Source organism: Ambystoma mexicanum, chromosome 5q (genome assembly GCF_040938575.1).
Source record: "Ambystoma mexicanum isolate Mex_15411 chromosome 5q, UKY_AmexF1_1, whole genome shotgun sequence".
Lineage (NCBI taxonomy): Eukaryota > Metazoa > Chordata > Amphibia > Caudata > Ambystomatidae > Ambystoma > Ambystoma mexicanum.
Window position 1 is genome coordinate 1,268,422,797 of NC_090933.1, and position 13,721 is coordinate 1,268,436,517.

General features: G+C 46.8%; 1 protein-coding gene across 1 annotated transcript in view; it reads left to right on the forward strand.

The window, feature by feature from the left end:
• The window catches only part of LOC138498703 (uncharacterized), a 95,745-nt gene that overhangs the window by 13,899 nt on the left and 68,125 nt on the right, over nucleotides 1–13,721 (forward strand). Inside the window, exons 4-5 of the mRNA XM_069622350.1 lie at nucleotides 199–271; nucleotides 7,944–8,017. Of these exons, the coding sequence (XP_069478451.1) occupies nucleotides 250–271; nucleotides 7,944–8,017 (96 nt within the window). The 5' untranslated portion in view covers nucleotides 199–249. The remainder of the gene's footprint in view (nucleotides 1–198; nucleotides 272–7,943; nucleotides 8,018–13,721) is intronic.

Sequence of the window (13,721 nt, forward strand, 5' to 3'; positions counted from 1 at the left end):
AGCCCAAAACTGTGTACTTGATGCTAGCAACATCTGTTGTGCAAATCAAATAGTGAATAGTATTAATTAAGTGGAGCTATGAACTGCATCCGCTTTTGTATTTACTGATCCTCAGCCTTGCCGATAGGTCTCCTATTAAGTAGGTTTGGGGCGTCATTTGTAATGGTCTCTCCATTGTTTCTTTTCTTTTTATCTCAGAAGACCCTCTTGGAACCTCTGCTTCCCCATTCGGACCCAGAGGTTAACGAAATGGCTCTTGAATGCTTCCAAGGTAAGCATGTTCTTTGGTGTGGGGTGCTTTCACTGAGCAAGCCATTATTTTCTCTGCTGTGCTTCTTCAGGATAAGCATTGGGACGTACCAAGCATGCATTCCTGGGGGTTGGTACACTATAGGATCGTACCAAGCATGCATTCCTGGGGGTTGGTTCACTATAAGAGTGTACAAAGCATGCATTCATGTGGGCTGGCTCACTATGGGACCGTGGCATGCATGCATTCCTGCGGGTTGGTTCAGTATAGGACCGTACCAAGCATGCATTCCAGGGGGTTGGTTCACTATAGGACTGTACAAAACATCCATTCCCATGGGTTGGCTCACTATGGGACCATACCGAGCATGCGTTCCTGGCGGTTGGTTCACTATAGGACTGTACTAAGAATGCATTCCAGGGCGGTTGGTTCACTATAGGACTGTACAAAACATGCATTTCCGTGGCTTGGCTCACTATGGGACCGTACCAAGCATGCATTCCTGGGGGTTGTTTCACTATAGGACTGTACCAAGCATGCATTTCTGGGGTTGGTTCACTATAGGACCGTACCAAGCATGCATTCCAGGGGGTTGGTTCACTATAGGACTGTACTAAGCATGCATTCCAGGGCGGTTGGTTCACTATAGGACTGTACAAAACATGCATTTCCTTGGCTTGGCTCACTATGGGACCGTACCAAGCATGCATTCCTGGGGGTTGTTTCACTATAGGATCGTACCAAGCATGCATTCCTGGGGGTTGGTTCAGTATAGGACCGTACCAAGCATGCATTCCAGGGGGTTGGTTCACTATAGGACTGTACAAAACATCCATTCCCATGGGTTGGCTCACTATGGGACCATACCGAGCATGCGTTCCTTGCGGTTGGTTCACTATAGGACTGTACTAAGCATGCATTCCAGGGCGGTTGGTTCACTATAGGACTGTACAAAACATGCATTTCCGTGGCTTGGCTCACTATGGGACCGTACCAAGCATGCATTCCTGGGGGTTGTTTCACTATAGGACTGTACCAAGCATGCATTTCTGGGGTTGGTTCACTATAGGACCGTACCAAGCATGCATTCCTGGGGTTTGGTTCACTATGAGACCGTATTAAGCATGCATTCCTGGGGGTTGGTTCACTATAGGACCGTACCAAGCATGCATTCCTGGGGTTTGGTTCACTATGAGACCGTATTAAGCATGCATTCCTGGGGGTTGGTTCACTATAGGATCGTACCAAGCATGCATTCCTGGGGGTTAGTTCCGTATAGGACCGTACCAAGCTTGCATTCCTGGGGGTTGGTTCACTATAGGACTGTACCAAGCATGCATTCCTGGGGGTTGGTTCACTATAGGACCGTACCAAGCATGCATTCCTGGGGATAGGGTCACTATAGGACCGTACCAAGCATGGGCCTGGGGGTTGGTTCACTATAGGACTGTACCAAGCATACATTCCTGGGGGTTGGTTCACTATAGGACTGTACCAAGCGTGCATTCCTGGGGGTTGGTTCACTATAGGACCGTATTAAGCAGGCATTCCTAGGGGCTGGTTCACTTTTCTAATCAGTGCAATTCACTGTCGAGCGTTTTACACTCTCTCTGCATGTGTCCCTACAGATAAGTGTGCATTTGCACCAGTCCTGCCTCACTAGAGCCGAGGCACCTCACACTCACATGTAGTGGCTTAACATGAATCCAGCCCTAAGACCACATTTCATTTCATTGGGGGTCCCCTTGCATCACATAGCCATGCAAGTGTCAATGCAAACACAAACACCCAGTACACTTACAGCCATATGGCATTTCCTTCCCCTTATTATAGGACTCAGAGTTGTAATATCTTCCCCCCCATGCAATATCTTCCCCCATCTCACAGGAGGTGACCCGGCGACAACCAGTGACCCTAATGAAATTAAAGAGAGTGGTTGAGTAATCTTACAATGGCAATACATACAAAGTCAATTCAAAATACCACAGAAGCAGATATAGAGAGGTCCTAGAGTCAGGGTGATAGGGTCAGATGTGCAACACCTGGCGACCCCTAATGTATGCCCCTGACAGCATTTACTGGGCTACTGAACCCTGGCCATGAGTTCATTGTTGGTTCCTGTTGGAGGAGGTTAATGCACATACATGCGGTGTCTCCTTAGCTTTGGGTGCTAGAAGGCATGGCTCATTGGTATAAAAAGAGAGTTTGCAATTCCTACCTCTGATGACCCCTTAATCACACAGCGCTGGAGCAACTGAATGACTGCCAGAAGTGTCCTGTGGATGCAACATGTGATGAGTGGAGCAGGCATAATAACTCCAGACAACTAAAATCAGCATATCCTTCATAGAGCAGAGTGGATCTGACTGTTGGAGAACCTGTCGGTGAACATGTGAACAGGCAAAGGCTCATTGGTATGAGCGTGTTTGTAAGGTCTACAGGCGTTCATGAAATAACAGGCTGAGTCTGTTGGCGAAATGCAAATGCGGAGCCAGAAAATAAGATGAATGCTTCGTAGTTGGACTACGAAGCATTCATCAATTGCTTCGTAGTCCAACAAATTGCTTTGAAATTACTACCAATGGAAATTGCCAAGGGCACATCAAAAATAATGATTCTATGTGATTTGATGGAGGAGAATTTGTTGAATTCGATATCAACAATTTTTATGTTAACCATTTTGCCGCAAATATATGCAAGGGGAGACCCACCACAGCCCCCCTTTAATCCCCAACTTATTTATTACTCTTACTCACCCCCCCTGCATACATTTGTGACGAAATTCGATTGAAGAAATTTGTTGAAATTGATCTCGACAAATTCTCCTGCGCATTAATCTACCCATCCCAATATAATTAAGCGATCAGGGAATACTGTTTCCAGCTGTGCACATGATGACATGCTGAGTAGAAGTAGGGAAGGGCCACACTAATGTTGCAAAGGGATTCTGACACTATGGCAGCTTAGGCCAGCTATCCGCCTTCTCCTGCTGCTCACCAACGCAGATATGACTCCCCTTCGCTATCCCACACTTCGGGAAGAAGCCTAAGAGCCTACTCTTCAAAGGACATCCCACCATTCGCTGATCGTTCTGATTAACCCTATTTCTCACCATCTGTGGTTCCCGCATCCCCTGCACCCCCTACCCATCCAAACTCCTCCACTACCACTGCACCCTAATCCCCAGTGCACAGACATCCTTCGAGAATGATATAGAGAGTAGGATTACAATGAAGTGAAACAAACTCTGTGTCTTCTCCAATGTTCGGCTCAGAGGTTAGGTCGATCGTTTGCTTGATACTACGCGGTGTGTTTTTTTTTTGCTTGGTACATTTCTGCTCCTATAAACCATGAAACCGAAAGAGCCAAACAGTGGACGCAGTATCATAAAACTGACACACAAGCATGACCTTGTATTGCCTTCCAGTTAGTTATGTTACACAACAAATGCATAGGCTGAAACCAATGTATGATTTTGTTTTCGCTTTAGCGATAGCACAGCAAAGAATGGTAGATTAGAATCAACCAATCAAAAGCGTAACAAGAATGCAATGTTGCAACATGTGACCGAGTAATTAGAAAAGTGCAAAGGGCTAAACAGTTGTTAAAATGTAGAATTCTGTATCATTACTTAGGAATACTTTAACGCGAGCTCAGAGGTGTAAACCCCAAGAAATACGCCAAAAATGCATGACTATATGACACTGATATTTAACTGAAATATGTTGTTCCTGATTCATGCACATTTGTGCACGGTTCAAAGTGACTTTGCACTGCCGACACAAACCCTGATTCATGGAACCTCATTGCAAACTCATTGCAAAGTAATTTTTGCAGTACAAAATGAACTTTTCACTGACTTTGTACTGCAATAATACACTTTGGACAGTTCCATGAATCAGGGTTTGTGTCGGCAGTGCAAAGTCACTTTTCAGCAGTGCAAAGTCACTTTGAACCGTGCAAAAAATTCCATGAATTGGGCCCAAAGTGTTTTACATACTAATACTCTAATTTAAATTTACACAAAAATGTATTCATAGCCATTAACACAATTTATAGCACACGCCTACATCCAATCAAACAGCATTCACTCCATGAAAAGAGAGAGAAGTGAGGGGGGAGGAGGGGATATCTGAAAAAAGGGAAGCAAAGAGGTTATATTTTGTATTCATTCATTGCTTCTGAGTTAGTGACAAAATTACCTTTAAAGTCATAATGGTTGCGGCTCTGTCATTCAAGAATGAGTGCTTAAACTGTGAGATGTATTCAACCCATGAGAGTCGCCTCCCAACACACACACTCCAAATAGGGGCCTCCTTACAAGCTGAGCGGTGCAGGTTAAATGTGGTGGTATTACCGTATACAGCCGCATTACCTCACCGCCCAACTAAAGGATTTGTGGAAAGTTGGAGAATTAATCTCCAGCCATGACCTTGATGTGAATCCCCCGGCTTTCTGCAAAATCCTCCAGCTTTCTGCAGAATCCCCCAGCTTTCTGCAAAATCCCCCAGCTTTCTGCAAAATCCCCAGCTTTCTGCTAAATCCCCAGCTTTCTGCAAAATCCCCCAGCTTTCTGCAGAATCCCCAGCTTTCTGCAAAATTCCGCTGAAAAATGCCCTATTGAGACCTATGGACTCAAGAAAATGCGGGTTCACTCCACCACCAGCACTTGTAATCCAGTGGCAATTCCGCCGGACTAAGTAGCGGTAACGGTAATACAGTTGGGTGGTATTCGAGCAGATTTACCACCCAGAAACCACCAAACTCGTAATGAGGCCCGTGCCATAACTTAAAGGAATGCTTTTCCATTTTGAAATAGTGCTGCGCTGAAGCTCATGTTTATCCAGACACCTCAAGCTTCTCAAGAAACAGAAGTACGGAACTGTGACATTTTGGCCGTTCCGACATCAACATTGACAGCATTATCGCAGCTCCATGGTAAAATACTCACACAAAGATGGTCTGCATTTTCCAGTGGGCCATACCATTTAGGAATGCATTTGCCCCAAAATGCTGGAACTTGGTGACACACTCCCCAAAGGGTCGCCTAAGTTTTATCCTAGAATAGAACCCCATTCTGATTTTTTCATATCTCTGCCATGAAATATTCCACCTTCCAGCTCCCCCTTCCTCCTACATCCCTTCTGTATACATCAGTCAGTTTTCCCCCGCCAACCCCTGCACCATGAAACTAGTTCCCAGTGCTATAAGCATGTTGTAATGTAGCCTTATTTACCGAGGGGGAGGGGTCATCATCGTGCAATAATGCCCCCCCAACACAGTATGGAGTCAGAGGTAGGGGAAGTGTCATTATCACAAGCCATAATGACTCCCCCTGCCCCCCCCCCCCATGTCTATAAGGCTATTAGCACTTACTCGTAATTGCAGTATAGTTTTTAAAGTGGTGGTTGTCAAGTAGAAAATGTTTAATAGTGACTAAAATAAATACTCAAACCCTGCTAGTCATTAACATTTGATTTTAGTTTGTAATATTTAAAATATTTTTTATTGCGAACTGTTTTCAACCGGAAAGGTTTTTATATAAACATGCATTCGGTGTGATTTAAAGGTAAAACGGTGATCGAGGTGTACAAAAGTACAGTGGTAATGGAACTATGTTCCCTGCTGGCCTGCCCCCCATAAACCCCATCCCATCACCCCATCCCACACCCAATACAAACCCTACCTGGGTCCCACCTTTCCTCAATTCTACCCCTACCACTGTGTAAAGGCTGAAAGAAACAAAGCAAAATAAAATGAAAAATTAATTTTAAATGACCCCATTAACTTTATTCGTTGTCCCCCACAGCATACAGCTTTACACGCCCTCCCCTTTCTAATCACCCACCATTCGCACCTCGTAAGGGGCATGATAAATATTAAAGCCACCCCTCCCAGCTGCCCCGATGCAGTGCACTGAAGGGCAAGTTTTAACTTCCTCTTACCCTTTTATTTTAAAATGAAACCATTCCGGAACGGTTTCATTTTAAAATAAAAGTATAGGAACAGTGAAGCGTAATAAAACAAATAGAGGAGCACCGCTCCCAACCGCTCCCGCCCACTTCGACCACCTGGTAAAACCCGTCTATATAAGAAAGTGAAATCATTTTCACCTGTTTTAGCTTCCTCTTTGGTGTATTAATGCCGATGTTGCATTGAAAATAAATCCTCAAAGAGAGAGAATGGGCCTCATTACAAGGCTAGCGGTAATACAGGCATGGCTGCTGCCGGTATCCATTTTTTTCCGGCACCCGCAAATGGGCAATTACCGGGTCATGCCGAGTTTGGCGGGCCCGGTAATTGTCCATTCGCGGGTGCCGGTAATAAGCAACTCCCCATCCCCATTCGGCCCCATGGGGCTGAATGGGAATGGGGAGGGTGGTAGCACCGGTACCGTTAATAATGGTACCGGTGCTACCATCCAGGTCAGACCTCGTGGCTGCAAGGGCACCCGCGAGCAGATCTCCTAACATGGCGGTACGGTAGCAATGGTGCCGGTAACGATACTGGCGCTGTTCTTGCCTTACCTCCATACTTGTAATGAGGCCCATGTGTTGTTAAAAGAATTCTTGCTTGAAAATTGCTTTTTGTTGTTTTTCTGTCTGCCTTTGAAGTCACATTAGTACACAGCTGTGGGGGGGACAGCCTCTCAGTCAATGTGGAGGCTCCCAACGAAAACCCCTGCTCCGAGCCTCCTTGGAAGCGGGAGAGCACCATCTTCCCTGCCTATACTGAGATAAGTGTGAACCCCGCCCCCTTCCCCTTCTTCCTCCCAGCCCAATATCCACATCCCCCACTCGCCCCCCCCCCATCCTCACTTACCTTGCGCTCCTTCATCCCTTGTCAGTGCTGGGAACACTTTGTTCCCGGCGCTGCTCCACCGTGGCAATGTCCATAATGGAAACGGAGAAGGGACTATGTGAAGTTCCCTTCTCCCTGATCCATGGTGGCCATTTTCTTCTGTAGTTCTTTTCAAGTGAAGAAATTGCAAAAAAAAATGATTAGTATCCTGGTACAAAGTGCCCGGGATACTAATAACAATAGCCTCCTCCAGACAGGGGCCTTACTGGGGCAGGTAATCCCCAGGGCTAACGTTAAAGCCTGAGCGGAATTACCTGGCCCCGGTCGTCAGGGTTAAATATTAAGCATGCAGCCAATATCTGCAGCAAGTGGCTGCACTCCGAACCTTCTGATTGGTTGAGAGGAAGCCAAGAATAACTTCCATGTGCTAAAAGTCCTTAATGACTAAAATAATTGAAAAAATAAGTTGATGATGGGATGCTATACATTAAAGTAAACAGATTGCTCTGAAATGGCACGCGTCACTGTGCACAACTGATCCTGACCACTGCTGTTTGTACCTCACCTCAATAAGGCATTTTTGTAAGAGCTGCTGTTCAGTAAATAAGGCGTAACATCACCCGGCATATGTTAGTTGGCGTCTTGCACCAAAATAGTAGAAGCCGACTAGAGCTGTGCACCACCCACACTACCTTGTGAGGAAGGTATAGTGCGCATAAAGAGATCCTCATGAGAGAGCAGCATTTTGAGGGAACTTGGTGAAGAGCGGCTTTGTGGGGGGTTCATATTTGCTAGAAGGACCATATCCTGCTGCGGATATGCTGCGATGAGGCCACTAGCAGATTCCCTGAGTAACATGGAACTAACTGTGAACTTTGTGTTGTCCTTTTAGCATTGCTGGCCTTTACGGGGGACGGGCCATGCCCTCCCAACATGGAGGTTCATCTTATCCACAGGATCCTTCAGGTGAGTTACTTCTCTATCTTATTTGTAAACTGTTGATAGATATAAGAGGTCATGTCTCAGGAGGATAGCTCAGGGGCAACGTGCTCGCCTTGGAAGCACGATGACATGGAGCAACACAGGTTCGATCCCCGGGTCCGCGCTTAGAAACCTCTGGGTTTTAAGCGCATTATAAAAAGACTATTTTATCTTATAAAACTGCCTGCCACAAGGAAAGCCCTTCTCTGCCTCCCAGATACAGGTTTTTGAAACCATACGAACTAAAGATCTTTTTGACAGAATTGTGGGATTCGACGCAAGATATTTGGCTGAGCTGCAACAAATCTGAAACAGAGAAGGCCACCAAATTTGATCAAAATGCTTATACAGTGGAATTCCTATTTCAGCTGCACCCTTTCCTACCTCTTGCAAAGCTAAAGGTATGGGAGTCTCCTTTGACTCCACACTGTCTATGAAACAACAGGTCTGGACTGCAGTAACATCTTCCAACTACTTTTGGATGTTTCTTCATCAAATTGGGAAATTCATTTCTAGGGAGAATTGTCTGACTATTTCCGGCCCGGTGCTGTCATAAGAATGGACTACTGTAATGCTTTATCACTTGGCCTGCCTCCATTGGCTGTCAGCGGTCTTCGAGTAGTCACACATGCTCCCAGGCATGACCCCATCATCCCTGCATTGGCTTCATGTCCATAAGCGAGGCACGAGGCGCGAGGCACTTGTTTTATCTCAGAACCAACTTCATGGCCCTACTCACTATCATATAAAAAGCAACATTTCATGCTAATCTCCTGCTCACAGAACAAATACCCAATGATCATTCCAGATGCCTGATGGGTTGTTTGCACTTTCGAATTGGTGATAGAGAGATAAACAGAAAGGGAGATATGGGGAGAGAGAGCGCGAGAGAGAGAAAGAGAGAGAGAGAGTGAGAAATAGGGAGACAGAGAGATAGAGAGGGAGATAGAGAGATACATGGATATAGATAGATATAGAGATAGAGATAGAGAGATAGACAGATAATGAGATAGATGACTAGATAGACAGAGAGAGAGACAGAGAAAGAGAAATAGAGAGAGCGATAGAAAGATCGAGAGAGAGACATAGATAGAGGTAGATAGAGAGAGATAAGAGAGAGAGAGACAGAGGAGAGGGAGAGATAGACAGAGTGATAGAGAGACAGGGAGAGACATAGACAGGGAGAGAGAGAGAGAAAGAAAGAGAAAGAGAGATAGAGAGGGAGATAGAGAGATAGAGAGGGAGATAGAGAGATACATAGATATAGACAGATAAACAGATAGATAGATGACCAGATAGACAGAGAGAAAGAGACAGATAGAGATAGAAAGATAGAAAGATAGAGCGAGAGATACATAGATAGCGGTAGATAGAGATAGAGAGAGAGAGAGAGAGAGAGAGAGAGAGAGAGAGATAGTCAGAGGAGAGATAGAGAGAGAGAGATTGACACAGAGCTAGGGAGACAGGGAGATAGAGAGAGAGAGAGAGAGAGAGAGAGATAGAACGAGAGATAGAGAGAGAGAGAGAGAGAGACAGATAGAACGAGAGATAGAGAGATACATAGATATAGGTAGATATACAGATGTAGAGATATACAGATAACGAGATAGATGATGGGATAGACATAGAGAAATAGACAGACGGAGAGATAGAAAGATAGAGAGATATACATAGATAGGGGTAGATAGAGAGAGAGAGAGAGAGAGAGAGAGAGAGATGCACAGAGGGAGAGATAGAGAGAAGGTATAGATAGATAAATAGATAGAGAGACAGAGAGCGAGAGAAATAGAGAAATAGAGAGATAGACAGATAAAGAGATATAAACGTAGATAGAGATATATATATATATATAGAGAGAGAGATAGACAGAGCAATAGCGAGAGATAGAGAGAGGTAGAGAGAGAGGGAGAGAGAGACATGGATAGTTGTCCCTGGTCAAGGGGAAGTAAGGACATCACCACACCCACTCGCCCACTGATGGGACATATTACCACACTTCATCAGCCCATTACTGTGTCTCTATTTGCCCCCTCTCCAAAATTATTTCTCCCCTTGCCTTCAGATTCTTCATCCTGCCATTGTCTACCCCCACTCCTGCTTCTTGCTCTCTGCTCCCATTTGCCCCACATGACAACGGAACAACCCTCACAGCAGACATCAGAGATCAGAATACAGCACCTCTACAACCAAGGGTCAATGCTTCCTATCACCATGGGCACAAGAGGAACCCTTTCAGACACAAATGCTCCTCTGCTCTTGACACAGAAAGCCTAGAAAATGATCCTCACACAGAACGCAGAGTACTTCCGGCCTGCACGCATCAACACAGCCACAAAGCTATCTTGCACTTTCTCATCTCCCTCCACTAACCTCACCCACCCACCCACCTCTCTCAGATCCGCCAGAGCGCCAGACGGCCATGACAGTGGCAGCGGAGCCTGGTGCAAACCCCAAAAATAGAACACTGCACAAGAGATGGCATCAAAATGCAGGTGTCAAGAGGAATACAGTGCTTCACCACGTGTGTCAGCTGACATTGACCCCCAGTAGGGATTTCACCTGAACATTCTGACCCCCAAAGCATATGAAGAAACAAATTAAGGTATTTAATGCGCTAAAAGTTCAATGAAATCCCATATATTTATTTTGGTTGTGTAAAATAATATGAATTTGCTGAGCATACAGGGGTCGAAATTACAATTTCATGCGAAGGAGCTAAAACAAGCTGCTGGTTTTAGGGCATCACCTAGTAGGCAGCAGCTACCACTGGGGAACCAGGAGCTGGGACATAGCATGGCGCAAATTTAGCTTTTTACAGTAAAAGTCTTCTAGATGTCTCTAATGGTTGTTTACCTGATCCAGAAAGTTAATTCTACATGAGGGGGGTGCTGTTGTGCGATGTTGAAGATGGTCGCTGCCTGAAAGAGCTCTGGTTGGGGCTCAACTATCCTTCCGCATATCCTCGCCTTCCTGCACCCGAAAAACCATTCAAGGTCTCTATGGGGGGTCTGTAGTGGTACTGGAGAAAAGAAACACCCGTGAGCCGAGGGAAACTGCGGCTGTGCGGGGTCGGAGGTTCCGTGCGCGGCCTGTGTGTGAACGGGGCAGCAGGCGTAGCAGAGTTCCCTAATCACCGGAACCTGTGGCAAATACATGTGGCCTGAGGATGTGAGGAGCCGACGGCTTGGCAGTACCTGTGCCGACTGCACCGGCCCCGCCGTAGCGAACATTCAGGTGGGCCTCTAGTGTCCCCTGCAGCCCCGCGCTCCACCACTGCAGGTGATCGTTGTGCTTGGGGAAGCAGTGCGAGGCTCACCTGACCGGGTGGAGGCACATCCCGGATCTGTCCTGTGAGCCGCGAGTGCAGAGGCCTTGCCCCCCGGAGAGGGTCCAACAGGTTCAGCCAAGCTCTCTTCTCCCCCTGTAGCAACACTGGTGGATGCCTGTGCTGAACCGCGACCACTCTTGTGTACCTGCGCCGCCGCCTGCTGCATCCCACTAAGCCTGGCGGTCTGCCAGCGGGCTATGACTTCGCGAATGAGGGTATATTTCAAGCTCTGAAGGCTTCCCAGCGACTCGCAAGTGAAACAAACTATTATCCTTCACCTGGAGCGCGGCTGCTCTGGGTGCTGGAATCGCCAGAGCGCCGCCGGGTCCCCTGATTACGGGCAGATTTTTTCAACAGTGCCACAGCAGAACTATTCTCGCATGTTGAGCATACATGCAGAGTTGGAGCGGGGAGTGTTTTGATAACATGCTGTGCTGGTTGATCTCAGCATGACCGACACGCTGCTTGGCTTGCTGGCAACACGAGGTACGCGTGCACACACAAGAAGAAGCTTTGGCCGAACGTTTGGGATTATTGACATTTTCCATTGTGGGGCGTGAAGGTGAACCCCAAGAAACAATCTAAGCTGGACTAATACACCAAAATGGATGCACCGCCGCCTCCTCAGCTGGCCGCTCCGGGCCCCTCCAAGCTGGACGTTACAGCCCTTAACCATACTCTACTGGCCCTGAAAAATAGCACAGACTTCCTTGGCACAAAAATGGATGCCTTGACCTCCAAGGTAGAGACATCTGCGGTGCAAATAGACAAATTATGTGGGCGCATGGGAGGACAAGGTTTTGGGCTTACCAAGGGAGGTCTCCCTTCTACAACAAACTGTCAAGAAAATCACTGCTAAAAATGATGACCTAGCAGGAAGGTTGCGGCGCAATAACGTGCGCATCCTTGGCATACCGGAGTCCACTCCCATTACAAATATGGAACAATCTGTTGAAAAAACACTTATGGAGGTACTAACTGACCCCCATGTGTCCAAGATGTTTCTTGTGAAGAGGGTGCACCGCTCCCTGGCATCCAGACCTCCACCTGGTGCCCCTGACTAGTAGCCAGGAGACGCAAAGACATCAAACTCACTAGATAATCAATAGCACCAGCTGCGAGGTGAACACAGGAAACGTACACCAACAAGACACTTCAGACAATCCCGACCGCGCGCGCCAACCTCCGCCGCCACCCCCCACCCCCTTGAAATCATCTTACATTGCAACCAGTGAGCAAGGTAAAAGAATTCTTGACTTTAGGAGGTTTTTCACTCCTTCCAAATAGTGCAATACTGCCCTTATGGGAAAGCAGCCACACTCTGGACTCTCCTGGAGCAGTCCTTACACCTCCTGAAAGATATCAGCCCAGGTGTGTGCCGGCATCCTGATTACCCTTACCACCTCTTATCAGAATTTTTCTTGAAGCTAGGTCTGCTCGCTCTAGAAGTTAGCTGCGTGCACAGCCTTACATAATCAGAGGCTTGTGCTGCCGTTGGCAAGCATGTGACTAAACTTTGCGTGCTAACGCGGAACCCCATCTTGCCAGCGAGCGTATGGATATTTTAAAATGTAGTTTAGTGCACGGATTATAAAACCACGCCTTCTGCAGTCAGTCCAAACTGTGCTTCTTTTCACCAGAATTCACTTGCACATATATTTCAACTGAACATTCTTTTCGACTCATCATTTTATCCCCCTGCGGTTGTCATCCACAGTGATGAGTAAGGGTCCTTATGAGCCATGGTTACCCTAAAAGGAGGTGGGGGGGGGGTCGCTTTATCAGCGTCTGCCTGCTGCTGAAAGGAAATTTATTTAAAAGCACATCCCGGTGCAAATAGAAATAAACACATGCCACCAGCCTCCATAAGACCCAAGGACAGGTGAAGCAACGGCACCACTGGCACGACCTGGTCCTGGATCCTGAGGATTCGGTTTCATGGGTTAAAATCACGGCACAAATGGCAGTGGACACAAAATATTGTGGCAAAAAGACTGTGGTTTTGTCGCCGCAATCCATGTAAAGGTTGCGGTGGACGCCCCCGCAAGCTCCAGACCCATTATACCATTTAAGGGGAGCTGGGGACACCCCCGCAAAGGGGGACACCTTTAACGGGTCAAACCACGGCATTTTTGCCACGATTTTTTGTACAGGTGACATTTTTGCCACAATTTCATCACTGCATACCGAGGATTCTTCATCCGGACCGCCCTGTGTTTTTTTTTAACTCCCAGACAATAAGTGGAACCAAGAGGAAATAGGCTTACTTCCTACCTACGTGGTTTCCAACAAGGTTCCCCGCCCCCCATTTCCTCTCTCTCCCAGCCCTTGGGCCTCTATCCTACCCATTAGCTGTGTTTT